Below are 27,925 nucleotides of genomic sequence, written 5' to 3'. Positions count from 1 at the left end.
GTCAGAACAGCTTTATCAGTGCCGTGGCGAGCCCAAGGACACCCAGCTGGTTGCATGTGGGGGAGCGCAGAATCAAACCCGGCATGCCAGATTAGAAGTCCGCACTCCTAACCACTACACCAAGCTGGCTCTAGTCCGCGGCGCCGCGGGCTGTGTTAAGATGATTCTATGATTCTACATCAAATCCTAAATTTTCTCCAAATGAAGGAAATTAGAGATCAAATATACCATTAACTGAATTTGAAGAACTAATTCAATATATATATATAAAGAGGAAAGGAAAATAATTACTAAAATATGCTAGATATTATTAAAGAAATTATTAAACACCAATGCAGGTGGTGAAAAAGAACTGGGAAACAGAATTGAATATTAACTTTAATGAAGAAGAGTTGTTTTTTATACCATGCTTTTCATTACCAGAAAGTGTCTTAAAGCTGCTTATATTTGCCTCCTCTCCCCACAACAAATATCCTATGAGGTAGGTGCGGCTGAGAGGATCCTGATATTACTGCTCTGTAAGAACAACTGGTCCAAGGTCACTCAGCTGGCTGCATGTGGAGGAGCAAGGAATCAAACCCAGCTCACCAGATTAGAAGATGACACTCTTAACTATTACACCATGACAACGACTGGAATCAAATGTTTCAACAATTCAGTTTTAAATTAATTTCAGGAACTTTATAAGAGTATGCATTAAAGATCTCTGAAAGATGGCACTATACTCCAATAAGGTTAGCCCACATAATGAAAATGGAGAATAAAAATTGTAGGAGATTTTGTGATGGATTTGGGACATTTATACATATATGATAGTCCTGTCCAATTACAACCAAATTCTGGAAATCAGTATTTACAAAGATTATTAAAATCACCCAGGAACAAATAAAATCTACCGCTGAATTGGCCTCAACGTGTATCTTAATGAAAATTCCCAATGTAAACCAAAAACTCTAGATTGCTTATTAGCCAGTGCTGGTGGAATGCTATAGGGATTTCCTTAGAGAGATGACATGCAAAAATAAAAAATACAGCAGCACTTTAAAAATTAATAAATAAAATTGGATTAACTTAGGGGAGAAAAAAAAGATCATAATTTAGAATGGTTTTATAAAGTATTTGGTGAAATTTTCCAAACATGTTTCATTTATGAAGCTTTTTTAATTCGATGGGAACCTTTTTACTATAAAGGTAAAGGTAAAGGTAACCCCTGTGCAAGCACCGTGTCATGTCTGACCCTTGGGGTGACGCCCTCTAACGTTTTCATGGCAGACTCAATACAGGGTGGTTTGCCAGTGCCTTCCCCAGTCATTACCGTTTACCCCCCAGCAAGCTGGGTACTCATTTTACCGACCTCGGAAGGATGGAAGGCTGAGTCAACCTTGAGCTGGCTGCTGGGATCGAACTCCCAGCCTCATGGGCAGAGCTTTCAGACTGCATGACTGCTGCCTTACCACTCTGTGCCACAAGAGGATCTTCTTTTTACTATACTTTTTAAAATAATAGATTAAGGTGGTCTGTATAGTATTAGTTGTATTATTGTATTACTAGGGGCAAAGCCCGTTGTATCCAAGAATACAACGGGCGCTAGAGCTTGGCAGTGTGAAGAGGAAGGGGAGGAGTTGTCCAGTCTGTAAGGGCATGTTGTTGAATGTGTGTGTTGTGTGGTGGCATGGTGGCAAATGAGGGTATGGGTGTGGAGATATAGAGGAAGATTACATGGCAACCAATTCCTCCCAGTTCTGCGTCATTTCCCTTCTTGTGTGAATTAGGCCACAAACACCGAAATGCCCCTCTGCCCTAATACACATGGGGTAGTCACAGTACACAGGTGTTCACCCTGTTCCTTCTTTTCCATTTTTTCATTGTTGATAAAATGTTATGTGCCCACATGCTTCTTTCATGGTTGCTCCTTAGAAGAACGGATTTTTGTACCCTATTGATTACTACCCAAAGGAGTCTCAAAGCGGTTTACAAACACCTTTTCCATTTGTCTCTCCACAATAGTCAACCTGTGAGGAATGTGGGGTTGTGAGAGAGGTGGGGTAGCAAGCCTCACAGGGAAGCTGGCAACCCTAAGAGGAAGACTCTCTGTGCACAGCAGTCTTGACCTTAGTAAGGTTTTTTATACTGTTTTTTTATTTGTGAGGCCAAGGTTATTTGCCAGGCCAATAAGTCATTTCAGTTACCATGTGTCTCCAGACATTTACTTGTTCTCTATTTACAGTTTCAGGTTGTAAATATTTATTTAGATCTTCCTGCTCTTTCCAGACTCACAGGACTGATGCTGGTCTGCCTGTCTGTGCCCCAGAATACAAACAGTTGTTGGTAAGGGCTGGCCATAACCCATAGGCCAGGAGGGACACACCTGCACCACTCCCTACCAACCGCGGGCACAAATGGCTCCTTTGAAGGCTGGACTCTGAGGCACTGTATGATTTTTAAGTCCCACCTTCAAACCTCCAGGAATATTTCCAACCCAGCGGTAGCCAACCTACAGGTGTGGCCTGGAGAGCTCCTGGAATTACAGCTCACCTGCATATATAAAGATCAGCTCCCCAGGCAGAAAGGGCTACTTTGGACAGGGTTGTGGTAGAGGAGAAACATTTAAGGCCTCCCACACAGGTTGTTGTTGAACTGAAAGACTTGAGGCCTATTGCACAGGGTTGTTGTGCAGATGAAACAGGAGACAAAAGAACCAGTTTCCTCTGCAGAATAACGCTGAGCAGTAGGCCTCAAATCTGCAGAGAGTTGCAAAAAAGAAAGACACATGGCTTGGCTGTGTCTAACCTCTGGGCAGAGCAGTATTTTAAGTGAGAAGGGGCTTTTCTGTGGCTTCCCTTTCAGGCAACTGTTTGGCAGGGGAAAGTCCCCCCTTCAAAAGGAAGGCCCTCAGGCTCCCCTGCGTTGTTCTCTGAAGGAAAATGCCTCCCTCCCCTCAGTCAGGGCCTGTCAGAGGCTCCTTCGCATATGCCTGAAGGGGGGGCCTCCTGCCAGCTCTGTCAAGGTTCTGAGGCAATTTGCAATTGGACATGACAGTTAGGACAGCCTTGGGGCAAAAGGGGCTGGCACAGCCTCTGTTCTCATCCCCCTTGGCAGCCCTACTGACCTCTCCCTGCAGTGGTCAGGAGCAGACTGGCAGACAGACTGGGCTGGGTGAATGGAATTCTGGTCTGTCCTGGTGAGGGGCCAATTGGAAGGCGCTTCGCGCGCCTCCCTACTGGCCGCTTGGCCCTTGAGTGGCACTTGGAGGGGCGAATCAGGAGCCGTTTTGCAGCTACTGATTCGCCCCTCCGAGTTTTTATCACAGACAGAGCCCGCCCTAACTCCTCCCCAATAGCCCTTAGGGATTTATTTTATAACCGCAGGAGCGGTTAGAGATGGAAGCTCCCCCCTCCCAGGTCTTTTCGTTTTTTGATTTAGTTTCTGTTTTTGTCTTATATTTTTATGCCATTTGTGTCCTTCTTTATTGGTTGGAGCAATAATGTATTATGATGGTTTATTTCAGTATGTATAATCAGTTGGTTTTGTTCTGTTGGGTTTTCCTGGTGCGTTTTTTTCTATAATAAAACTTAATTAAAAATTAAAAAAAATAAAACAACCAACATGCTAATCTTGTAATTTTGTTTCCATATTAAATATGTATGACATGGATGCGGTTTTGAATGTTGAACAAGAAATCATATGATACATTCTGCTTCTGAAAACATTAAGGCCAATGTTCCCACTTAAAACACTGTTTGGATGGTGGATCAATACTATTTAGAAGGTATGACACCTTCTAAATAGCAGAAACGTCATGTTTCCAATACTGAAGGAATATATCTGACAGATTAATAAAGGTATGGTCTCACTAGCTACTCCCTCTGATGTGTCACAGGTTTTACACCAAATCTCAAATGGAATCTCAGTAGAAAATATGCAAGAATGCTATGAGTAACACAACATTTGCCCAGATAACAAAATGAGCTGACATGTTTCAATCCAAATGGATCTTCTTCAGAGAAGATGTATAAGAATGATTGTCCTCTGGGGAGGGTAAAATGCCCAACCCCACTGGGTTCCCACAGGATACGGAGAGCTGGAATGAATCCACACTGAGTCCAAGTCAATTATAAAAAATTTGTTTTATAAAAGATGTTTTGAGCCACAGGAAGAAAAGAAAGCATACAAACAGGTGTGATTCTAGAATAAAGCAATAATAATTTCTAACTAGGGAGAGCCAGTCCCTAGAGCTGACCAGCTCACAAACTTCTTACTAGCTAAAATCAGAATTCTTGCCATGAAGCTTCAGTGCATCTCAAAAGGCAGAGAAAAATAATGACCTTGTCCCATATCTCTGAGGTACCAGGGGTCTAAAACACTAGTCAGCTTATTGATGTAACCAAAAGGACAATTAAGATGGTCATTTGCTGTGATTAATATCAGTTGAACTGGATAACCACAGGTATTAAGGGTTAGAGCATCTGGCCAGAAAGTTTTACAGCAGTTAACAGCACTCTCTCTTAAAGATGTAAACAAGAGATAGAGTGGCCGTTTTGATCGCCACATGGTTGCCAGAAGATACAAATGTTCCCTGTTCTTACAATAAGCTAGTAAAATTTCACAATTCTATGAATACAGTTCACAAGACCACTCGTTTGACCTTAAATTTGATAAATGTACTATTGTCCAAACCTCCTGGTGCTGGCTGCTCAACCTGGTCTCCAGGCCAGGAGGTTGGAATCCAGAGGTCTTCAGGGAAGAGAGAACTATGTACATTGTCTCATACTTTTTTCTGCTTCCTTGAAAAAATGGTGGGGGAAAAAACATATGAGTCATGTTATACTTAGTGTCATAATATTTACACCATCCAGTCAATATATATATATATATATATATATTGATGAAAGTATTCCCTTGTACCCCAAAATTAGTGGATTTTAGCTATAAGTGATAAACAGTCTTGTCTAATAATTTTTTAATTTGCAATGTAATAAGATGTACCACAGAACTATTGATATAAAAGTGTGAAAACAAGCACTACAGGATGGAGAGTAACAGTAGTAGAATTGAGGGAGTGAAAGATTATCTCAAAACAACTTAGATTTTATCTGAATTTTAGTTTAAAATTTAGTCATGGGTTTCTTATTATCCCACTGGCAATTCTCTGCTTGACAATATAGCAACGACAAAATATTGTCATTTTATGGGTTTAGGAGTCAAAAGGGAATAAGTAATAACAGAAGCTGCAAATCAGTAAGGTTCAACACATATAATACTGCACAATAATGCTTTCCTCCTGCTGCTCCTTTATGCACTTGATTAATGCATTGCATTATTGATTTTTATTGTTTGATGTAAGCTACATGAGGTCTGCATAATTCCACAAATACAAAAAACAAGCAGGAATTTAATTTTTAAAGCTGTTATCTTCAAAAGAATCTAACAGCAGATCCTTCCAAAGTTCTAAAAATCAAAGGTTGTTATGAAGCGTTCTGGATCTCATCAGTCTTCAGTGATAAGTAGAAGGCATCTCATCAGCACCCTAACTCAGTGGTCTGCAACCTTCTCGAGGCTGCAGACAAGCGGCAGCGGGGAGGGTGATCACCCGGCCACACATGCCGCGCATGCGGGATGCGCGTTTGCACATGTGGGATGCGCATTTGCACATGCGGGAGTGCCACGCATGCAGGTTTGCGGACGCATTGCGCATGCGCGGCCCTGCTTCCTTCTCCCCCCCTCCGACTTCATAGGCCTTCAAATGGGCTCTACAAAATGGACCGGGGACCAGTCAACGCTTGACAATTTTACTGAAGCCCGGGGGGGTAGTCTTTTGCCGAGGGACGTCGCTGCCGCCGTCTGAGCCCCTGCTCCACTTGCTTTCTCGCTGGTGCCCTGACTTCCTGCTGCCCGCTGGGGGGCGCTGCCAGCAGCAGCTGCACAGTGCCACACCGAGGGGGAGCCCCAGCCATAGCGGCTGCTGGAGATCACCAAAGGCGAGCTGGCGGCAGAGTGGCAGGGCAGCCCCCGAGGCAGCAGCCGGGGAGGAGGACAAGGAGGAGCCGCTGCCCGGTACCAACTGATTCACGGACTGGTCCCGGTCCCCGGACTGGGGGCCAGGGACCACTAAGTCATGTATATCAGGGGACAAAAAAGGTTCAAGCATGTTGAGAGAGACAAGGAGCAATTTGGTCAATGGCTTCCAGAGGGCCTAAATTCCAGACCTCACATGTCAACAAGCTGGTCCCTGCCTCTTCCCATTGCTAACTCTTTTAAGCCAAATCTGTTGCCTTGGGATGAAATAGAGATCCTCTTAAATGGACGAGACTAGCTATATTACTATATTGCAGAAGGAAAACAGTACTTTGGCACTTATTTATTTTTATTTTATTTATTGACTTTTATCCCGCAACTCCCCAAAAGAACAACAGATTTTAATGTGACATAACCTTTTATAGATTAGTGTGTGCACCATCAAAATTATTTATTTCATATTTTACCTGTTCAAAGGAGCACATGGTTCTGACTCCCTCCATTGTGACAACCCTATTAGCTATGCTAGGTTAATGAAGAACAAATGGCTAAAATTCACCAAAATAGTTTCATAACAATTTTAACAAGGTCTCACCACTCCTAGTCCAACTCTAGCCAACAGACCAAAAGGCATGAAATGTATCTTCAGTTGGCAGAGAGAAAAACTGTGAAGAGTGAGGCCAAAAGACAATGAAATGAAAGATGTATATCTGCAAAACATATCTTTTAGTGCAATACGGCAAATTAAGACTACTGAACTGCAGAAGAAAAATTAGAAGTGTTAAAGTGGATTGTACCTTTTATTGCTTCTCCTTAACATAGATTAAGTTGTACTCTTAAATTGTAAAAAGCCAGATGGCTTTTTAACAGCTGGAGTACAAGAACTTCTCAGGTAGACACATGCCAATATTTGTAGAGTCAGTTCCTTACTGAATGCTTAGAAATGACAGATGTGAGTGATAAAAAATATTTGAACAGACTTCATGCTTTAAAGTCTTAATATATTTATACTGAGCTGTGGCACAGATCTGTGGCAATGAAGTGCCCCAAATTTACTGCTCAACAAAACTGTTGCTATCATCTCCCTCTGCAAAAAAAAAGAAGACAAAACCTGTGTCTTTGTGTTAAAAATGCCTGCTTGTGTCTGACAATAACTGTTCCTTGCTAGTGAGGACATATGCACAGAGCTGGCACACAAGGTTGTTTTTTGTTTCTAAAGAAGTATTTTCAGCCTCAGGACTCATCCAAATATTAGAGAAGGAAAGAAATGAACAATCTCTCTCTCGCTTTCTCTCTCTCTTTTGTAATTTAAACCCTCAGCCAGGCAAAGATGAGGGAATCTGCTGTGCAGCGACAGTGCTTTTCCAAACACTGCAGTGTCTGAAGCAGAATTCATATGATGCAGATTTTTTTCTGCACAAACACACATAGTACATGCACAAAAGATGCAGTTTCCCTGGCAACCAAGCTGCAATGAAATTTATCAGAACAACTCCTCAACCTCTAGTAATTATTGGCTGTGTGTATCAGCTGACACCTAGTGTCTGTTCTGAATTCTCCTGCATGAAATGATTTCCTGAGCACAGTGTAGAAGGCAGTAAAAATTGTCTGCTTCTTTACTAAGAGCCAAGGGAACACCGACTTACAAAGAACAGATAATCAACATTGTACACAATATGTGCATACACCTATCTAGATATGCATGCATGTAAGAAAGAAATGAACAAGTGTACAGACACATACGCACATACAGCATCTCATTGTATTAGCTTACACAAAGCAGAAAATAGTTGGATTGATAAAAATTCAAGCAGACTCCCCCTGATGATGGAAAGTGCTATCGGGTTATGGCTGACTTGGTGGCCCCGTAGGAGGGCTTTCAAGGAAAGAGATGTCCAAAGGTGGTTTGCAATTGCCTGACTCTGCGCAGCAACCTAGGATTTCCTTGGCAGTCTTCCATCCAAGCTCTAACCAGGGCCAACCCCGATTCGCTTCCAAGATCTTACAACTGTGTAACACTGTGTGTGAACGAGACCTTGGGGTACTTGTGGATTGTAAACTAAACATGAGCAGGCAGTGTGATGCAGCAGTAAAAAAGGTGAATGCCATTTTGGGCTGTATCAACAGGGGCATCACATCAAAATCACAAGATGCCATAGTCCCGTTGTATACGGCACTGATCAGACCACACCTGCAGTACTGTGTGCAGTTCTGGAGGCCGCACTTCAAGAAGGACATAGATAAAATTAAAAGGGTACAGAGGAGAGTGACGAGGATGATCTGGGGCCAAGGGACCAAGCCCTATGAAGATAGGTTGAGGGACTTGGGAATGTTCAGCCTGGAGAAAAGGAGGTTGAGTGGGGACATGATAGGGGGATAGGGGATAGAGGGGACATGGGAGGGGACAGCCCTCTTTAAGTATTTGAAAGGTTGTCACTTGGAGGAGGGCAGGATGCTGTTTCCATTGGCTGCAGAGGAAAGGACATGCAGTAATGGGTTTAAACTACAAGTACACTGATATAGGCTAGATATCAGGAAAAAGATTTTCACAGTCAGAGTAGTTCAGCAGTGGAATAGGCTGCCTAAGGAGGTGGTGAGCTCCCCCTGACTGGCAGTCTTCAAGCAAAGGTTGGATACATACTTTTCTTGGATGCTTTAGGATGCTTAGGGCTGATCCTGCATAGAGCAGGGGGTTGGATTAGATGGCCTGTATGGCCCCTTCCAACTCTATGATTCTATGATTCTATGATTCTATGATTCTAACTGCAGGCTACCCTGGGCAGAGCAGGGGATTCTCCTAGAAAATATACATATGTCAACCTCATACATGTCAACCTCATACATACATATGTCAACCTCAGTTATCACCATTCCTCCTAACAATAAAAATGGAGATAAAAATCAGCACAGTGAGGCCACCTACTAAAAAGACTAAGGTTTCTAAATACCAGAAGAAGGCCACGGGAATAAAGACAAAGTTCATCCCCACATAGGCGCAATACTAACAAATCCCTTGGGAGGGTACAGAGAGGAAACAGACTGCATATGTGTACACAGCTGCAGAATTCTGGCATTCATGAGGAAAAACAGCAGACTCACTCAGGCAATAATCTAAAAGGATGCAAATAAATTGACTGCTCAGAACCATTTCCCACGAACTAAGAGAGAAGAAGGGGAACTCTTGGCAATGAATGTGAGGAAAGACCACAGAACAAGAAGTTCCCCTCCCTGCTTGGCCAGCACCCTCAAGATGAAGGCAACCAAAGGAGATTCCATTTTACCTCCCCAGTTCGAATAACAAAACCAACACAGGGGAAGTACAGGGGAAAGGGCCATTTTCTGGCTTAAAATCCTCTCCCAGATGATTTTTGCCCGATTTCCTACTAGGGCCAAAAACTTGGTGAGTTTCAATACGAAAACAGTCAGAGAGAATGGGTGAAAAAGCACTCTCCCAAGGTCCTAGTCATCACTTGCAATTACTGTTCCAACTGTCATAATCTGAAGGGAGGGTCAACCCTATTTTTATAAAAGGAGCATAGAACTACATACAACTTGGAATTCCACCCTAAGTATTAGGCTTTTTAAAATCTGGTTCTGACAGTGATAAAGATATGCCTGAAAGAAGAATATAGGAAATAGCTGATAGCTGATGAACTCACATAAAATAAAATGAAACCCTGACAATAAACACATAGTCAACACTCTTGTAATGTTAACGAAAATCCTGATGTTGTTAGATCTTCAAAGAAGAATCCTTTGGGGGCAGATACTAGTTAATTGTAAATGTCAAGTGCTTTGAAGTTATTTATCCTGATTTGAATTTACTCCCAAATTTATATGCATAATTTTCTTAGTGAGAAACTCTGTTTTTTAATCTCTCCTAGAAAATTTTTAACAAAATGAAATTGACAGATGTCCAAAAAAGGATGGGAGGAGTTGACATCCTTGTCCTAGAATCCACTTTTTTTAGCTCACTGGAAAACGCAGGAGAAGAGTTATTTTTGTATAAAAGGACAAAAAACTTTGGAGAATAAGGTTCACAAGCATTCCCTTTGTTAACAGCCTCTTGGATCTCTCCACCACTCTTCAGCACAGTGCACTCAAGAGGAAGAAAAGAAAGATTACACTAAGAGCCTAAAGAAGCCTGTGTTAAAAGCCTAGCAGAAAAATTCCATGGGGAAAGCAGCGTAGAGCTCTAAGGTGAGAGGAGTGGTGTCAAAGGAGTGGGAAGGGAACCAAGACCCACATGGGGTTGCCAACCTCCAGGTGAGGGCTGGAGACCTCTTGGAATGCTTTTGTTATGGCGGGGTGAAATCAAACAATGACTTGCCATTTCACCTAGCCACAATGCCCCTTTTTTCAGGTGGGATGTAGGCCAGACCATGAGGATAAGGTCCAGCATGGCTGCAGAGTGCAGAAAAGAATTTATTTAGGGCAGTCAGTATGATTCACTCATGAATAAAGGACCAACCCCAATAACACGAACTGTTGGTTGAATACTACAATTGCTCAGGACCCGTATTCTTTGGTAATCAGGCAAGTCTTCCTCATCCTATTCCCCCTCCCCCTCCTTGCTGCTGCTCTCTCGTAACAGAGTCAAAGGGAATAACCGCTGGACGTGCACTCCCCACTAGGCATGTGCTGCTAAATGAGCTGTCCTGGAAGGCAGGCAGGACAGACTGAAGGGAGGGCCCTGACTCACAGTGCTGCCCGTAGCTACAGCCCTGCTGGTATGACGAAGTCTATTTTTTATTTATTATTAGATTAATATACCACCACCTCTTGAAAGATTCGTGGCAGTGTACAATAAAACCCATTCAAGTTCCTAATGAAAGTGAAAAGCTTGGGGCAGGCAGCTATGCTACAAAATTTAGGAAGCAGCATTCCTCTGCTGCAAGTGGAAGATGTGGAAATAGCTCCCTTGGAATGAACTCTGGCAGTCACAGGGAATACCTCATAAGTCAGGTCGCAGCAGAACTTTACAGAAGTTGTGATCAAACCACAGGGAAAATGCCCCAAACTCAAAGAAGGTAGAATGAGTAATAAACAACGTGGCTCAGATGTATGCTGTGAAGGGGGCAGTTGTCACAGTAAAAAGTCAGTGAACTACAGGCATCCAAGGAACGCAGAGTCCACTCTGTACTCGGGAAGTAGGTAAGGAGAATGAGATCCTGATTCACTTCCCACCAACTGAGTCCCAGTTCACCCCTTTGTCAGATATGTCCAATATTCTCAACACAGCAAAATAAAATGTTCTACCTCTTACAATATTTACACAGAAAATATCACGGGTATCATCAATCTCTGTGGTGAAATTGATTTTTGAGAGGTACTACGTACCCGTGTTTGAAAGCAAAGGAGCAGCTGCTGCTACAGTTACCTGTGAGATATATATTAAGGCACACTCTCAGTAGTCTTGTCCACCCATACTTTGTGAGGGGAACGCCATGAGACGGGCAGTCCTGTTGATTTGTGATTACACCCTGCAGACTTTGATGGTAGAGTAGGCATGTCTTATGACCTAGTTTCTTCACCAATCTCTACTTAGCTGTATGTTAGGGGATGCTCCCGGCATGCCAATCAGATACTGCAGCCTTCAGTACAGGCTGTTACAGCACATTCAAAATTCCTGTTCTACAAAAAAATAACTGGTAGAAAAATGGCTAAAGGCTAAATGCATTGACTGCCCTTATGAATCTTGTATATGCTTGTGCCTATATATATCATCCTAAGCAAGCAGAGAAACTATTTCTCTAGGACTCTGTGTGAAGGCAAGTAACTAGAAGTATGCAAAGTATCTCTTCTGTTAACAGACCATGGGAAGACAGTTCATAAATTTTTGACCAGTGAATGAAGTATATAAGTTCAAATGACAGAAAGTTCATTACATTTCCTTTCTGTTCATTTACTAGCCACTGCAAACAAGTTCTAACAACCTGTCAAGGACAGCTGCATGTAGAATTAAATTTTATATATAGTTGAAGCAAACACCTACACATACCAGGCATTAAAGTACATTTCTAATACTTGTGTAAACATAATTAAAGACAGTTTGTGAAACACTTTTGACTTATCTTGATGCCTTAATCTCATTATACTATTCTAAACTACAGTCACTGCTAGATAGTAATTGTTAAGAGCCAAACAGAGACAAAGTCACTGGAGATTTCTGATATGATGAATACTTAGAATCAAAAGGTCAGTTAAACACCTGGTGAGAAATGTAACAGACATCAGAGATTCATGTACGTCTCATTCAAAAACAACTCAAAGTGTTCTCATTGCTAAGGCCAAAATCTTTGAGAAAAAAATTAGAAAAATAAATATCTAAGAGGAAATAAATGTTAACTAGAATGACAAAGTATAGACTTGTGGGAGAACCCACAAGAATAATCGGCAATCCAAATGAATATGAGTGGTATACCAAGCCGCATTCCCCAAAATGGAAGAATGCAGTAAAGGTTACCAACTTATACATCTGAACTGTCTCATATGCACAACACACAAAGTTTTCCCTTTCTTCTCTCTACAGCCTCTGCCTAGGAAAACTGTGGCCCAGTTGTGTGGTGCCAGCCCGAGACAGGCCCACTTGCAAGGTAAGAGAACTTTCAAGGTCTTGTGGGTGGCACCTCACTTTCCCCTCTGTCCTCCCCCCCACACACACATTATTTCCTCTTTCCCTCCTCCTGCCAATTCCCATATTATCTCTTCTTTCCTTGCCTCATTCTCTCCTTCTCAGCCATTAACCAATCTACTTTTTATCTATTTCCCATCTTACGCTATATATTCTTTGTTTACTAAATTTATACCTCACTTCTCTCCACAGTGGGGACTAAAGCAACTTATATTAATTTCTTCTCCTCCTTTTTATCATATAACAACTCAATGAGGTAGATCAGGCTGAAAGTATGTGACTAGTTCAAAATCACTGTGAGCTTCTGCAGGAAGATGGGGATTCAAACCTGGGTATCCCAGAACCTGCTCTGAAGCCCTAACTAAGGCTTTCTCAAACAGGATTTCATGAAACCTTGGGGTTTCTTGACAGCCCTGGAAAGATTTCCCAAATGGGATGGAGAGAGAGACAGACAGACGCATATATATTGTTAAACATTTATTGGGTGATAGGACCATATATGGTCATGTTCACCCATTTATCTCCTCCCAAAATGGCCAGTGATAGGCCAGTAGGGGGTGGGGACGGGCCCTGGGCGGGCATGTTCACAGCTATGTTTCCCCACCATATTCTGCATGATCATGCCACTTCTGGGGGTTATGGAAGCCTGAAGAATGCTTCTGGAGTTTCTCATCAGTAAAAAAGTTGAGAAAGGCTGCCCCTGTTATACCCCACTGGCTTTCATATGTTGGCAGCTACTGAGCAGTAGAAAGAAGCTAGACCTAATTGAGTCATGCAATTTTGGTGGTATCGCATCACCAAGAGATTGCTTCCAAGCCTTAGGTTTCCATCCTCCAGGCAAGACCTGTAAATCTTCCAGAATTACAGCTGAACACCAGACAGCAGAGATCTGTCCCCTTGGAGAAAAAGACAACTTCGGAGGATGGACTTTATGACATTATATTTGGCTGAGGCTTCTCCCCTCCCCTCCTCAGACCACACCTCCCTCAAAGACCAAGATACACAGGATAGCATGATCCAATGGGAAAGGCACATATGGTAATAGTCACACAGGAAAACCTATTGATGGATTGTTTTCATAAATTTCATGCTGGACAACCAGAAAACAAGTCCTCTCTAATGTTATGCTATTACAGATAGGAGCTCAGCACTGTCCTAATTTCTAGGCATTCAGCTATTTCAAAGCACTGCTTCTTGGACAGTCTGTTTTGCCTGCTGGTTTAAATAATTCACTGCTCTTAAAAGCACCCTCACAGACCTCCTCCAGAAGAACATGCGGCGACGTTTGAGGAACTCAATTCCCATTGCTGTGCAAGTTAATACAAAGATCTGAACTCAATGTTCCAAGATTCAGCGTTTTTCAAAAAGGAAAAAAGGGAGGGGGAATCACTATCCAGTATATCAATCCTATACCTGATATAGCACTTGAACATCTTTCCTGAATTTTTACAGCATTTTTTACATAAAGATTTACTGACTTCTTGGACTGTAACTAAACTAACAGCTATTGAAAGACATTCAACTATTCATCTGCTTTGTATTTGCATGCAGAATGACAGAGAATGACAGAAAAACCTCACCCATTAAATTCAGCTCTCCAAGGGACTACTTAACATGACACTTTACATATAAAATGTATATAATTTCAATTAAGAATAACATGCTATGCAAAAACGCTGATAAGAATATTTCTCTGACATTATTTCTTTTCTTTATAGGCTTCCAAGCCTTCCATGGGTTGGATTTAGTGCTACACAGCCCATGTCAATGGACAGAAGAGGCAAGAAGATCAATTTTATACCATTGCCCCTGCTCAAGGTAATCTCCCTCTGTTATTTATTTATTTATTTAGATTTTTATGCCGTCCTTTCATACAGCTCTGGGCGGTTTACATGAAATGTCATAGGGTAATTACATAGTGCATTGTAACAAATATAACAGTCATAGCGTAACATATCAACCAGGCCAATATTTCAACAGGAATGGTAACTCTGACAGAACCCTTAGGTAGGTCAGATTATTCAGTCATGGAAGGGGATGTCTGAGAGGGAGACCAGCAGATGTTGTTGGATCAATTGAGGTCAAACAAATGTCTGGTGGAGGAGTTAGTCCACACAGGTCCCATAATCCAGGGAATTCACTATCTCAAGATCCAAAATGACTGATAGGAGACAGAGAAAAGGGAAAGATATATATTCATCCCCTTTTGCTGACAAAACACTGAACCCAACCCAAAGTACACTTGTATTTATGCAGTCATTTGTATTCAATCTTTTTTTAAAGAGTTCTGGTTGTGAAATTTATTTTCTACTATTTGTAATTTAACTTTTAATTTAAAGTATTTAGATACTAAAATATTTAGTATCATTATCTGATTTTATTATTTTTTTCAAATCTTATTCTTAATACTCATCTTTGTAAAACAACAGTTAATTTAACTGCAATCAATAGCCCAGCTAGGAAGTTAATAACTGAAAAGAGCAATTAATTGTTTGTATGTCAGAAACAAATTATTTCAAGAGAGCAGCTTACACTAAAATTGAGGCATACAAAAGAACTAATATATAGGAAGGGCTTTATACTGCTGCCTAAAGTGGCTGCCTCCACATGGCAAACCACTCAGTTTCAAGAGTTAACTGAGCAGCTTGTGAGGGTTTTTTTCTACACAACACAGAACAAAACACACACACCCAAACAAAATCCGCTCCCAGCTCATGGATGGCACAGGGAGCCTCAATGCATGAGTTGCTTGTAGAATAAGGACAAACACCTGAAGGAGTCTTTAAAATAGCCTTAGCATCACTAAAGCATTATTTTATATAACAAAGTTAGAAGTCATATTTTTCAAAATGTTTATCCTGGTCCTTTTGCCTGCTGACTAAAGCAGCAGCTTGTTACAGAAACTGAAATACACTAACAATACTAGAGATTACTACTCCAAAAGTAGAACTCGGATGCAAGCTGCTTGCAACCTCAGTGAGTCAATTTGCCTTGCTTTACATACGCCAACAAAATGGCCAATTTTTCATCTCCCCACTAATAATTCCTACATTGTGTCTGCGATAAAAATCAACCTAATTGGTCCTCAGTGGAGGTGGGGGGTCCCAGCAACAGGAAACAGGCAATCTACCCGGGGATCTACCCGGCAACTGCTGAGCACCGGAACTGCCTTTTTGCTATTGGTGGGAAACACCCGACATCAGTAGAGGGCCATGTGGATGTGCCAATCTCTCTGGGAAACTTGCCTTTGCAGGTCAGCCTTACAGGTTTCTCCTTCCCTGGAGGGACAACCAAAGAAGGCCAGCTAGAGTGCTGGTGATGGTGGCCAAAAACATCCTGTCCCTGGAGCCACTGGCCATGGTCTGCCTTGGATGGTACTACCACCCCCAAGTTCCTTTTTGGAGTCCAAGAGAGATGACAGCCACCCCCCTAGTGCCACTGCCTCCGCATCAAGGAGGCTTATCGGAGAGGTGGCAGCCCATAGTGGCACAGCTGGCCACAGCCTGTCCCCACAGCAACTGGCCATGGCCCACCTGGGACAGCACCATTGCAGCTGTCCTCCTTTTCAGGACCCAAAGGGGAACCGGGCCACCCCTTGGAGCAGTTGCTGCTGCATCAAGGAGGCCAACTCAGGTGGCAGCATAATCTCCCAGCCAGGTCACAGCCAGCTGCTCTGGAGACAAGCCGTGGCAGCAGGACCTCTCGACATGAAACCTGCCATGCCACAGCTGCGCCTGTTCCAGTGTGGAGACCCACTGTTTGCTTCACTTCCCACAGGTATGGGCTCCCTGCCCACTCCCCTCCCAGAACAAAACTCAGCCAGTGCAGGGGCAGCCCTACAGCTGGCTGCCTCCACGAATCCTTGCCTTGCCTTCTACGTTCACAGCTTAATTTCTATTTTCACTGAATTCAAGCTGGTATTTCTTTAATTCGCATCCTGTTCCTGCACTCTGCACACTTCTTGTTTCTCAGATCTTTTCCTCCAAATTGCAGCATTTATACACTACATACTAATAAGAACTGGATCGTGTCATGGTGCTGAGTTTTTTTCTTTTTCCTCTTTTTGCTGTGCAGCATGATTGGTCTCGCTAGAAAAATCTCCCACCTTCGTCGTTGTATATTTCTTAGACAACCCCTCCTTAAGTCTATCAATAATAAGAGTTAATTGTTGACGTCAGAACTCCAGAAGCCTTTCATATGGTTCCTAAATTTCCTCCAGACATGCCTTACAGAGCAGGGCACTGAGAAATGCTCTTATCTCCCAAGGGCTGCAGGGTGCCTTTTCCTTCCCCCCCCTCCCCTCCCACCTTCTCGATTTCATTTTTTAAAGAAAGGGAATGATTCTACTGAGGCACTGCCACCTCACTAGAGTTGGATCCCTGCTTTAAAAAAAACATCAGGGAAAGCTTTATGTGGTGTTTTTCTGGCTGAAAAATTCAGGAAATAACACAATTGGCAAGACATTAGGCTGAAAATCAGGTTGCTGGTTCGATCCTGGGCGTGGGCACTGATTTATTTCCTTGCAGAATTGGCCAAACGTAACACTTTTTCCCCTTCCGAGTTCTGCATGCTGATCAATGCCAATTCAGTTCCCATTTTTTCCTTTGAAAAGCTTGGGTTTTAAAAATGGTTGTAAGTCAGGACAGAAAAATAAGTACAGTGATAATCAGAAATATTGTGTCTGGAAAATATTGACTCTGAATACTGATTCAGCATGGCACTTGTAAGTACAAAAGCAGCATCTGCCACAGGGGGAAAAAATACCTCAGAAGGTTTCTTTCAGCTATTTTAGCTAGCCGTTACGCTACAGTATAAGGTCACTCCGTCTTTAAAATATCAAAGAGCTTTCTGAATGACAAGCTTTAAGAGAGCCAGTTTGGTGTAGTGGTTAGGAGTGCGGACTTCTAATCTGGCGAGCCAGGTTCTATTCTGCACTCCCCCACATGCAGCTAGCTGGGTGATCTTGGGCTTGCTACAGTGCTGATAAAGATGTTCTGACCGAGCAGTGAGATCAGCCTCACCCACCTCACAGGGTGTCTGTTGTGGGGAGAGGAAAGGGAAGGTGACTGTAAGCCGTTTTGAGCCTCCTTCGGGTAGAGAAAAGCAGCATGTAAGAACCAACTCTGCTTCTTCTTAAATAAATGCTTACAGTGTAAAAGACAGCTATGCTTTTATCCTTCTGGACACATCATATAATGGTAGGGCTGGATGTTGCCTTGTTCACTGGTAACAGAACTGAATCATAACCTTACTATCACCCTTAAGAGAGAAAGGGAAACAGATAAAACTTTGGTGCTCTGTTCAGGCATCTCACCAAACAATGCATAAAGAACCAACAGTGCATAAAGAAGATGAGGTAAAGTTTGGGCTAATGATTGAAATGAGAAAGCATGGTTTGCATTCAACCAGAAAACCATATTTTAAGTAGGCTACCTACAGCATAGTTTGAGAATTCCTGAATTAACAAATCAGCACCATACCTGGAAACCTTTGCACTGGAGAACTGGGGAACTGAGCAGATGGAAAGTAGTTTGTTTATACAACAATGGAGGTGTACAGAAAAAGAAATATATCTAACATCTAATTCTATTTAATTAACCAATTAAATAATTCTGTGTAATCTAAGGAGGTAAATAAGAATCCCTACATATTATCCCAACCGAGTGTATTAAATTATTTGGAGTTTCTGAGGTTGCTTTAAGTGCGCATGATAAAACAAAGACATCCTCAAGTCCAAGAATATATTGTGGATTAGAAGATTTTGTCTAACTAGTATGAGGGAAGCACACTTGAGAACTGCAACTATATTTAAAGGCATCAACTATCTAAAATGAACCTGGTTGAACATTGAAAATTGTAATGGTTGCCATTAAGGAACAGATAGCAAAAGCATAAATTGTAGACATACAGACAGATGAAACACATGATATATCAACTTCTTGCCAGGCAGCAGTGGTATATTAATACATATATTACAAATCAAATACTAGAGTGCTCTGGTTGCTACATACATCTTTATAATGGTTCTTCAGACTCCGCTGCTAATACTTTGCTATCACAACGACTAAATGCTTCCATGTGTTTAAGATACAAAGAAATGGATTACTCAGCACTAAGACAATGTAAGCGTAATGCATGGAGAGGATGGAGGAGTTTAAAAATTAGAGATCAATACCCTTATGTCTATTAAATACACTGTTGGTCTCACTCAAGTTCAGAGAGGATCTCATTAAATGTTTTCAATCACAATGTATAATTTGCTTTAGTGGCATATTTTGCAGTAATGCCTTTCCATAAACCACTTAATTCATATCACTGACACCTTAGAACAATGGTTCTCAACCTTCCTAATGCTGTGACCCTTTAATACAGTTCCTCATGTTGAGGTGACCCCCAACCATAAAATTATGCAAGTGTTCTTTCACAGAAATTAAACCAAAACTGTCCAATGACGTGAAGATCCATGTTCATGCAGGTATATAAAAAAAAAATTCCCCAGAGTTTCTCAGTTCAGTTCTGCCTCTTGTCCCACCATGCCAATCTCACTCTTTTCCGCTGCTCCAGACAGACGAACGCTCTCTCGATCTACCCCACAAGGCTGTTGGGTGGATGGCGCCCCCCCCCTGGCCAAGCTGCTTGCCCTGCCGCGACCCCTGTGAAAGGGTTGCTCAACCCCCCAAAGGGGTCCCAACACCCAGGTTGAGCGACCACTGCCTTAGATTCTGTGTCTTCCTGCTGATAGTCAGGCACAAGGGTGATAAGAACCTGTAAAAATGGAGGCCTCTTGCTTACGGGGACCAAACTAAAACAGAGAAGCAATGGTAGTTCACTGTTTTTAATGCCATGATAACCTGCCCCAGTTGTTTCAGAACAATGTTCAAATCTCAGACAAATCATAAACGTATTAAGTAGCCTTACAGAAGAAGAACTGGATTTTTGTACTCCGCTTTCCACTACCCAAAGGAGTCCCAAAGTGGTTTACAAATACCTTTGTCTTCCTCTCCCCACAACAGACACCTGTGAGGTGAGGGGAGAGCTGAGAGAGCTCTAAGACAACTGCTCTGTCAGAACAGACCTAAGACTGGCTCAAGCTCACCCAGCTGGCTGCATGTGGAAGACTGAGGAATCAAACATGGCTCTCCAGATTAGAGGCTGCCACTCTTACCCAGTACACCACACTGGCAGAAGTAATTGCTGGCAGAAGTCATTACCTCTCAGGCTTCGCCTCTAATCTCCTACATAGGCCTAATAAAATTGCAAATCCCTGTACAATGGCCTGCCTACCTACAGATTCCATACTTGCTTTACCTCAATGTCCTACAGATCTGGGTTGGGTTTTTTTGTTGTTGCTTGTTTTTTTTTTACTTTACACCCTGCCAACACTCTGATCCTACTTCTAAGAATCACTCCAGACCTTAGCATGTAGGGTTGGGGTAGGATCAACAGTAAGGACTACATAGGTCAATTGTATACTTACAAACATCCGTTACAAAACCAAACTTCCACCTTCTGCTAGGACAGGCGTGCTAGAGTTGGTGGCATATTGTTTTCTAGGAAGGTTTCTGCAACTGTGGGTAAAATGTCAGACTAGGATCTGGGAGACCCAGGTTCAAATTCCCATTCTGTCAAGGGACGTTGGGAGACACCTTGGGCCACAGAAAATATAAGGCTAAGCTACCTGAAAGGATTGTTAAAACTATAAAATGGAGGAGAGGAAAATGCTACTTTGGGTCCTCCATAAAGGAGAAAGGCAAGATATAAATGAAATAAGTAGCATTTTGAAGCTGCTTAAAAACACAAGCGTCCATCAAGACTAGTAAACATGAAGACTGAATCACGCAGTTTTGATTCCTTGTAAACAGAATCATCCACTCCTTTCTAATGTTTCTTCAAAAAATTAATTTCCAAGGACAAGCAAAACAAGCTGGTGTAAAAAGCGTAACAGTGGTGATCACTTAGCTGCAACTGAAGAGAAAAATGTGAGCTGAGTGGGTGCAACTCCACTGCATCACCTCCTCACACCAATTATTGCCACCAACATTAACTGCAGCTAGGCCTAAAGTGGTTCCCATTTAGCCAGAATTTAGCATTGATTGGCCTAATGCAGGCTTTCTTCCTGGGTTTTTTTGACAGACCTGGAAGGGTTTTCTGAATGGTCCATCACTGGCAATTTTGGAAGGGGTGTTTAACAAATTTTTTAAATATATTTAAAAATAATATTTAATTATATTTTTAAATGTGTTAAATGTTTATTGGGTGACATGACCATATACAACCAACCCTCCCAAAATGCCCAAAGATGGACCTGGGGGGTGGGGAGGGGCCCTGGGTGGGCATGTACACAGCTATGCTTCCCAACCATATCCTGCACCATCATGCCATTTCTGGGGTTTTTTGAAGCCTGAAGGAATGTTTCAGGTATTTTTCAATGGTAAAAAAGTTGAGAAAGACTGGACTAATGCCTACACTTCTGCTAAATGCAATGTTGTAACCCAACTGGATAACACAAAAAAGGAGAAAAAAACTTTGAGAAGCTAAAAACAGAAAATAGTTTGAAGACTCTTAACCTTCCAAGACAGAGAAGTAACAATAATATTGAAAGTAACGTAATACAGCACCATGTAAACAGAAATAGACAAATATTTACAAATCATGTATTAACTTTATTTTCACTGTACTTCGGCCAAGTAAAACTAAGTCATAATGGTATTGTATGAACGCTATCTTGCTGCTGCAGGAGCTTACAAAAGTTTCTACAGGTTTTCTCTCTGATCTCTTTTTTTTTTTCATTTTTGCCAAGATCATTCATGGGTGTACACACAAAAAACAGGAAAACAGTTCCGCCAATAATGGCATGACGTTGAATCTGATGAAGAACACTCTTGCATACAAAATTCTCTTTTTTATCAAGGTTCCCTTCTTTATCTGAAAGACATATAGGTATTTGCTATGCATATTACCTATGTAGAATTGCTGTCACAAAACTTCTTCCCTGTTTTCAATTTCCACATAGTTAACATAAAAAGACCAGTCTAGTGAGTAGCTGAGATCCTTCCAGTTCACTGCTATTCCTCTGCCAAGGCCACAGGGACTAGAATGGAAAACACTCACATGATGTGGGTGATACATTCAACTGATGTCTTTGTACTCCATGCACAGTTGGAGACACCATGGGGAAGCAGTTTTGCAGCAATCCCAAAAACATAGATTGAGTTGAACCTGTGATTTATTGCAAAAATGTAATGGGTAGGTTGAGCTCAACATGACTATTCCTACAGGATTCCTCCAAAACCATAATCCATCATGGTATTATACCCATCACGTTTAGAGTATGGGAAAAGAAAGGATTCTACAGGGAAATAAAGTTCAGGCTTTTCATCTTTCCTGGTTCCAGAAAGCTTTTTCTGAATTTAGAGCAAAATAATTTGTTGACATCCCTAGTGTTCAGGGATGGAGCACTCTTGTCATAAAAAGCCTTTTTCACAGTTCACATTGACATGACTGACAACTGACCATGCAGAGCACTTTTAAAAAGCAGTTTCAAATGGGAATTCCCTCTCTGCAAATACGGTGCTTCATTGCAGGCCTTAGTTTGGGCCAAGCTGTCAAAACTCTACTTGGGTCCTTTATGGTCTTTGATATCTTTAGGCTTGTACTATTTAATTCATCACTGTAAGCGAATTCTTTTTTAATCAGTGGCGGCTTAATTAGTACTAAAAATCAACAAAAGTTTTCATTTCTGTCCACTGCCTGCTCAGCACCTCAAAAGTTATCTTTCTTAATTAGACTCTTGACAACCAATTTGTACTTGTTTAATTTGAGGACATGTCCACTATGCCAAATAAGTCTTTTGTTGTGGGGGTTACTGTTGGAGTACTCCCTGTTTAAGCCAGGTTATTATGAAATACATCCTAGTGGCTCACAGGAGTGTTTTGACTAGTGAGAAGCAAGTTAATAGGATCTAAGAATTTGGTTTTAATTGAATTTTAGTATTTTTACTACTTGTACACTGTCCAGGGACTAATTTTGGGGAGGGTTGGTTTAGAAACCTCAGAATAAATACATAAAATAAAAGTCTGTGTCTGTTTGCCAGCATTACATAATCTCACTGTAGTTCTTAGCGACCTTCCAGTAAAATGACCAAGTAAAGTCCAGTGGCAGCTTAAAATCTAGCATTTATTTCAATATGAGCTTTTATGAGTGACCTTGGTCCGCCCTCACCATCCAGTATATATAATGGGGATTCTTCAGATAAATATGTGAAGTAGAAATTGTATTGGGAAATCTTTCTGTGAAGGTTAAGGTTGAGTCAAGGCTTAGCATAAATTATACCATGTGTCTTTCAAGTGTAGTCTTTCAAGAGAGCCAGCTTGGTGTAGTGGTTAGGAGTGCGGACTTCTAATCTGGCGAGCTGGGTTTGATTCCCCGCTCCCCCACATGCAGCCAGCTGGGTGACCATAGGCTCACCACAACACTGATAGAGCTGTTCTGACCGAGCAGTAATATCAGGGCTCTCTCAGCCTCACCCACCTCACAGGGTGTCTGTTGTGGGGAGAGGAAAGGGAAGGTGACTGTAAGCCGCTTTGAGCCTCCTTCGGGTAGAGAAAAGCGACATATATGAACCAACTCTTCTTCTAAATCTCACTGCAAAGTGAAAATGAAAGAGTTGATGTAGAAAGGTTAGGTGTGAGACCTATCATAAATCAAGAGAATTAGCAGTTATATATACTGGATGGTGAGGGGGGACCAGTAGAAGAGCAAACAGTTTTAAGTATTTGCTCATCAAACTTTTCCCCTTCACATACCTCCTTGTAGAAATGGGATGTGATTCACAAATACTCACACTGAAATCCCTCAGTGATCAAGTGATAAATTCCCAGGAAATGCAGGAATTTAGGTGTAAGCTCATTATAGCAGACTCTATTAACTCTATCTTGCAATCTTAAGAGTAATTAATTGGGCTTTTCTACCCCCTTGCTAAACCTCCCATGAAGAACTGCATAATCCCTACTTGGTTTGATAAACAATGCTTACCAGAAAAGAAATTACTGAGACATTATTTTATGCTTTTATAAATCAAGATCTCTAGATGAATGAACCCATTATCTCATAGTTAAAACCAATTATCAGTCCCTACTTACACATAAAAAATCCCAGTTTCATAACAGAAACTGGGAAACACTAAATCAAGCATTAAAGTCTTCAACTAGATAGTTTGGAGAACTGTTACTAACGTTTTAAGAAAAAACTCTAGTAAGATTGTAAATCCAATTCCAGCTTCTAAATGGGTTGATCACTTTTCTTTGTTGTTTTCATCATCTTCAATTTACAATCTCCAATTGGACATTTTTTTCCACTTCCCTGCTGGCCAAATGTCAAACCTATTGAAACCTCTGAAGTGATAAAAATTTTAAAACCCCACAAATCACCCGGCCCAAACAGGATTCCTCCCGACCTGCTTATTCATTTTGCTGATTGGTGAGCAGGGCCCCTAGCACATTTTTTACAATGATCAACCATACGGGACTAATCTCCATGCCATAGTTAAATTCTAACATAACTCCAAAGGAAAATCAATTTCCCTGGAAATTATCACCCCATCAATCTATTGTCATCCATAGCTCAGCTCTATTGTTAGATTTCCAACAATTATATTTTAGGGCCAGAGCAAACAGGGTTCAGGAAGGGATATACTACCCTTGATCATAACACAGAAATACATGAAACCAAAGAGGGGCAACTTATTTGGTGTCTTTATTGACTTTAAAACAGATTTCGATTCAATCCCCAAAGAGAAACTCTGGACAAAATTAGCAAATCTAAATATTGATCAACACCTACTATTTCTGTTAAAACAGCTCCATCATAATAACTACTGCCAAGTCAAATATTCTGTAGAGCAGCAGTCCGCAACCTTTTGGCTCCGGAGTGGGGGGAGAGGGCGGCCCGGGGGCCCGCGCACGCGCGGCAGCCCCAGCACAAACGCACGTGCGCAGACTGCTGCAAACGTGCGTGCACGGCAGTCCACGCATGCGCGTTTGCGCCGCCGCCATGCCAGCGGCCGTGGCTCTCCCTCCCCAGCCCCTCCGGGCCGCCAGCAAATCAGCCACCAAAGTGGCCGATTAGGTTGTGGCTCGGCAAGCTTCTCTCCCCCCCCCTCCTGAAACAAGAAGCTTGCCGCGAGCTAATCGGCCACTCCTATAGTCATGAAGATTTTTGATGTTAAGTTTCACTCTACAGCAGTGGTCCCCAACCCACGTGCGCGAGCCCCCCGGGCCGCCTGGCGAGCTTCTCGCTTCGGGGGGGAGGGAAGAAGGAGCCGCGGCCCGGCGCCAAGGCTTTCGCGGCCCGACGTCAGGCCGCGGCCCACGGGTTGGGGACCACTGCTGTAGAGGGAAACTTAACATCAAAAATCTTCATGACTATAGGAGTGAAACAAGGTTATTTCCTTATGCCACACTTAGCCTCTTTTTAAATGATTTCCCTTCAATTTTGATAAATGGTCATCTCCTTTATTTGGTAAAAGACCAACTCCACTTCATATATATGCAGATGATACAGTAATTCTGTATAGAATCTAAGTGGGTTTAATCAGATACCGTCGATCATTTACAGATTACTCTAGAGACAAACTAATATATATTTTGAAAAAAAACGAGATCATGGTGCTTGCAAGGACCCACTACAAGTTTCAGTGAAAAATAAATGGCAGCAATATAGAACAGGTAAATAATTTAAAGTACCTTGCCATAAATTCCAGTTACAACAACAGATGGGCAAATCATAGAGAAAACCAACAAAACGGCAAAAGGCCAGCTATTTATTTTAGCTAAGTTTTACCACCAAAAAGGCAACAAAAATCTTCTAGCAGCCTTCAAAATGTATAATGTTAAAATAATAATATCTCAGAATTTGTACAGAATTCCAATTTGGATGGAAGAATTCAACAGCAAATTAGAAAATATCCAACCGTCCTTTTTTAAGAAATCTACTAGGAGTTCCACACCGTGTGACAAACCACACACTTGTTGCAGAACTTGGCCAACAGAGTTTAGAAGCCAGAGATTGGCTCCAGTCCTTTAAATATTAGTTAAAAATTCACTTCTATGCTCACTCAAGTATTTATTAATTAACCTTTTGAATGATCCTTACTCTCTTAACTGGTTAAGTAAAATGCCACAGAAACTTGAAACTATGGGTTTGGACATCTTAACTCTCAGTATGCAAGAAGGGGTTATACTAAAATCAATACCACAGAGATGAGATCAGGATGCTTAGTCAATTAGGTTCTTCTACTAATAGCATACCCTCTCCCCGATTAAAGGATATCTCTTTAATATACAAAACTACGCCCTTGTTTCTCCAAATTCTCAAGACATACCTGTTAAAAAGAGCATTTCTATTAGCTCGCCTAAACATATTTCCCTAAAATTTGACCCAAGGTAGATTTTTGCAGATTCCCTCAGGAGAGATATTGTTTGCATGGGTGTAACGTCTTGGAACGTTCTAAGTTCACACTACGTCGCTGCCCTTTAGCTCAATATTTGAAGAAACTGAAATCTATCTGTATTGATGAGAAACAGTGGATTAAAACTATACTGAATATGAAGGACCCAGCAATAACTGTAAAAGTAGCTAAGTCTTTGTTGGGAATCTTAAATGAAAAGCTTTCCACCATGGATCCCGTAACTGCAATTGTTAAGCTTTTGTTTTATGCTTTGCTATTTTGTGTTAATAAAAGTACTCTGAAAACTAACTCATACTGAAATAAATTTTGCTAGTGTTTAAGGACCACCGGACTTTTATTTTATTTTGCTTTCACAGATTAACATGGCTACCACCTTGGCAATCATTAAAATTATAGTCCCACCTGACAATACTGTACAGATAATAATAAAACATGTACATCACAGTTGGGGGCCTGTGAGTATGTCCTAGACATGTTTGGTCTAATCCCAAACTGATGGTAATTTCCCTAACCAGAATTAACCTGACATACCCAGATTACTTCAGCACAAATCATCATCAGAAATACTTGAGCTCTTCTATTCAACTTATCCCATGGGAGAAATTATTCTGTTTTTGCAATGCCGTCACTAGGAAAATGGATTTATCATTGTCCAGAAATATAATCCCAATTCCTCATATTCTGTTTCCACAAATACTTACTTCCCCTCTCTACTGTGATGGTAAGATTACCTGCAACTGTTACTATTAGCACAGTGGCTCTCCAGGTAAAAACCAAGGACCTCGAGTGTCTCCAGTTCTAAATATAGCATCTGGCCTGTGGTTTTGTTCATAAATCCATTAGCAAACATTTAGAAGTCTAAAAATAACAAAATGCCAAGATTATTTATTTATTTTATTAATAATTTTATTTCTATGCTGCCACTCCTAACCAACCAGATCATAACGGCTCACAACATTCAATAAAATACATCCATCCAGACAACCATAAAACAAGCAATAAAAACCCCTCCCATCCTCCCCTCTCTCCCTTCTCTAAACCATATATCTAGGGAATGAAGAACTGGACTACTGGAGGAGGGGCAGATCTTCCACTGCCTAGCCTTAAGTTGTTGTTGCTGTTTCTTACCTCAGATGCTCCAGTCAGACTGGCCACTTCCTTAGGAACAGTGAAGGGCTCTTTGAAACAGAATTCAGATGGTCTCTTGTCATTCTGGCTTTGTCCCTCAGACAGCATCCCATTCCTTCCAAGTTGACCATAATCTCCTCTGCCCCAGGTAAAGGTCTTCCCTGTCTCTAAATATTTAAAAAAGAACAATTATACAAGAAGCAAATTTTACAGTAAGAGACAAAAAATACAGAAGTCTTCAAGGCTGAGATCAGACACACAACAACATAGGAAGAAGCATGAGAATATATGGTTTCTATGCTTTAATTTCTACCCATTCTAGCTTTAGAAGTTGTCATTTTAGTTATTGAATTAAATCCAATTATGGCTTGCCTTGACGGACTACCTCCTCTCATATTGTCCAGTCCATCAGCTAAGACATTCTGCACACGCCCTGTTTTCTGCACTACATCTTCAGAATTGAGGCAGTTGGCTTTCCTGCAGTGGCAATTTGACTGTGATGTACCCTTCCTCTTGAGGTTCATCAGGGCCTATGGTACTCTTTCTTCTTTTTCACTTTAGCTTTGAATGAAGAGATTACATTTTTCAAAATCACTTGATTGTTGGGGGTTTTTTTGCCTGAGAAATTAACTCATTTAAAACTGTTCAACATTTTGTGCTGTTTTATGCTATGCCTGGGC

At 41.5% G+C, this 27,925-nt stretch overlaps 1 protein-coding gene across 3 annotated transcripts in view; it reads right to left on the bottom strand.

Moving 5' to 3' along the window:
• Positions 1-27,925, bottom strand: part of SERGEF (secretion regulating guanine nucleotide exchange factor) — a 105,353-nt gene that overhangs the window by 58,340 nt on the left and 19,088 nt on the right. For 2 of the 3 annotated variants that reach the window (XM_077321597.1, XM_077321595.1), the window contains exon 9: positions 27,246-27,412. The exons of the other annotated variant lie outside the window; for it this stretch is intronic. In XM_077321597.1, the coding sequence (XP_077177712.1) occupies positions 27,246-27,412 (167 nt within the window). The remainder of the gene's footprint in view (positions 1-27,245; positions 27,413-27,925) is intronic. 3 annotated transcript variants of the gene reach the window in all.

Source organism: Paroedura picta, chromosome 2 (genome assembly GCF_049243985.1).
Source record: "Paroedura picta isolate Pp20150507F chromosome 2, Ppicta_v3.0, whole genome shotgun sequence".
Lineage (NCBI taxonomy): Eukaryota > Metazoa > Chordata > Lepidosauria > Squamata > Gekkonidae > Paroedura > Paroedura picta.
The sequence above is the reverse complement of the archived record's forward strand: the minus strand, read 5'-3'. Positions and strand labels throughout refer to the sequence as shown.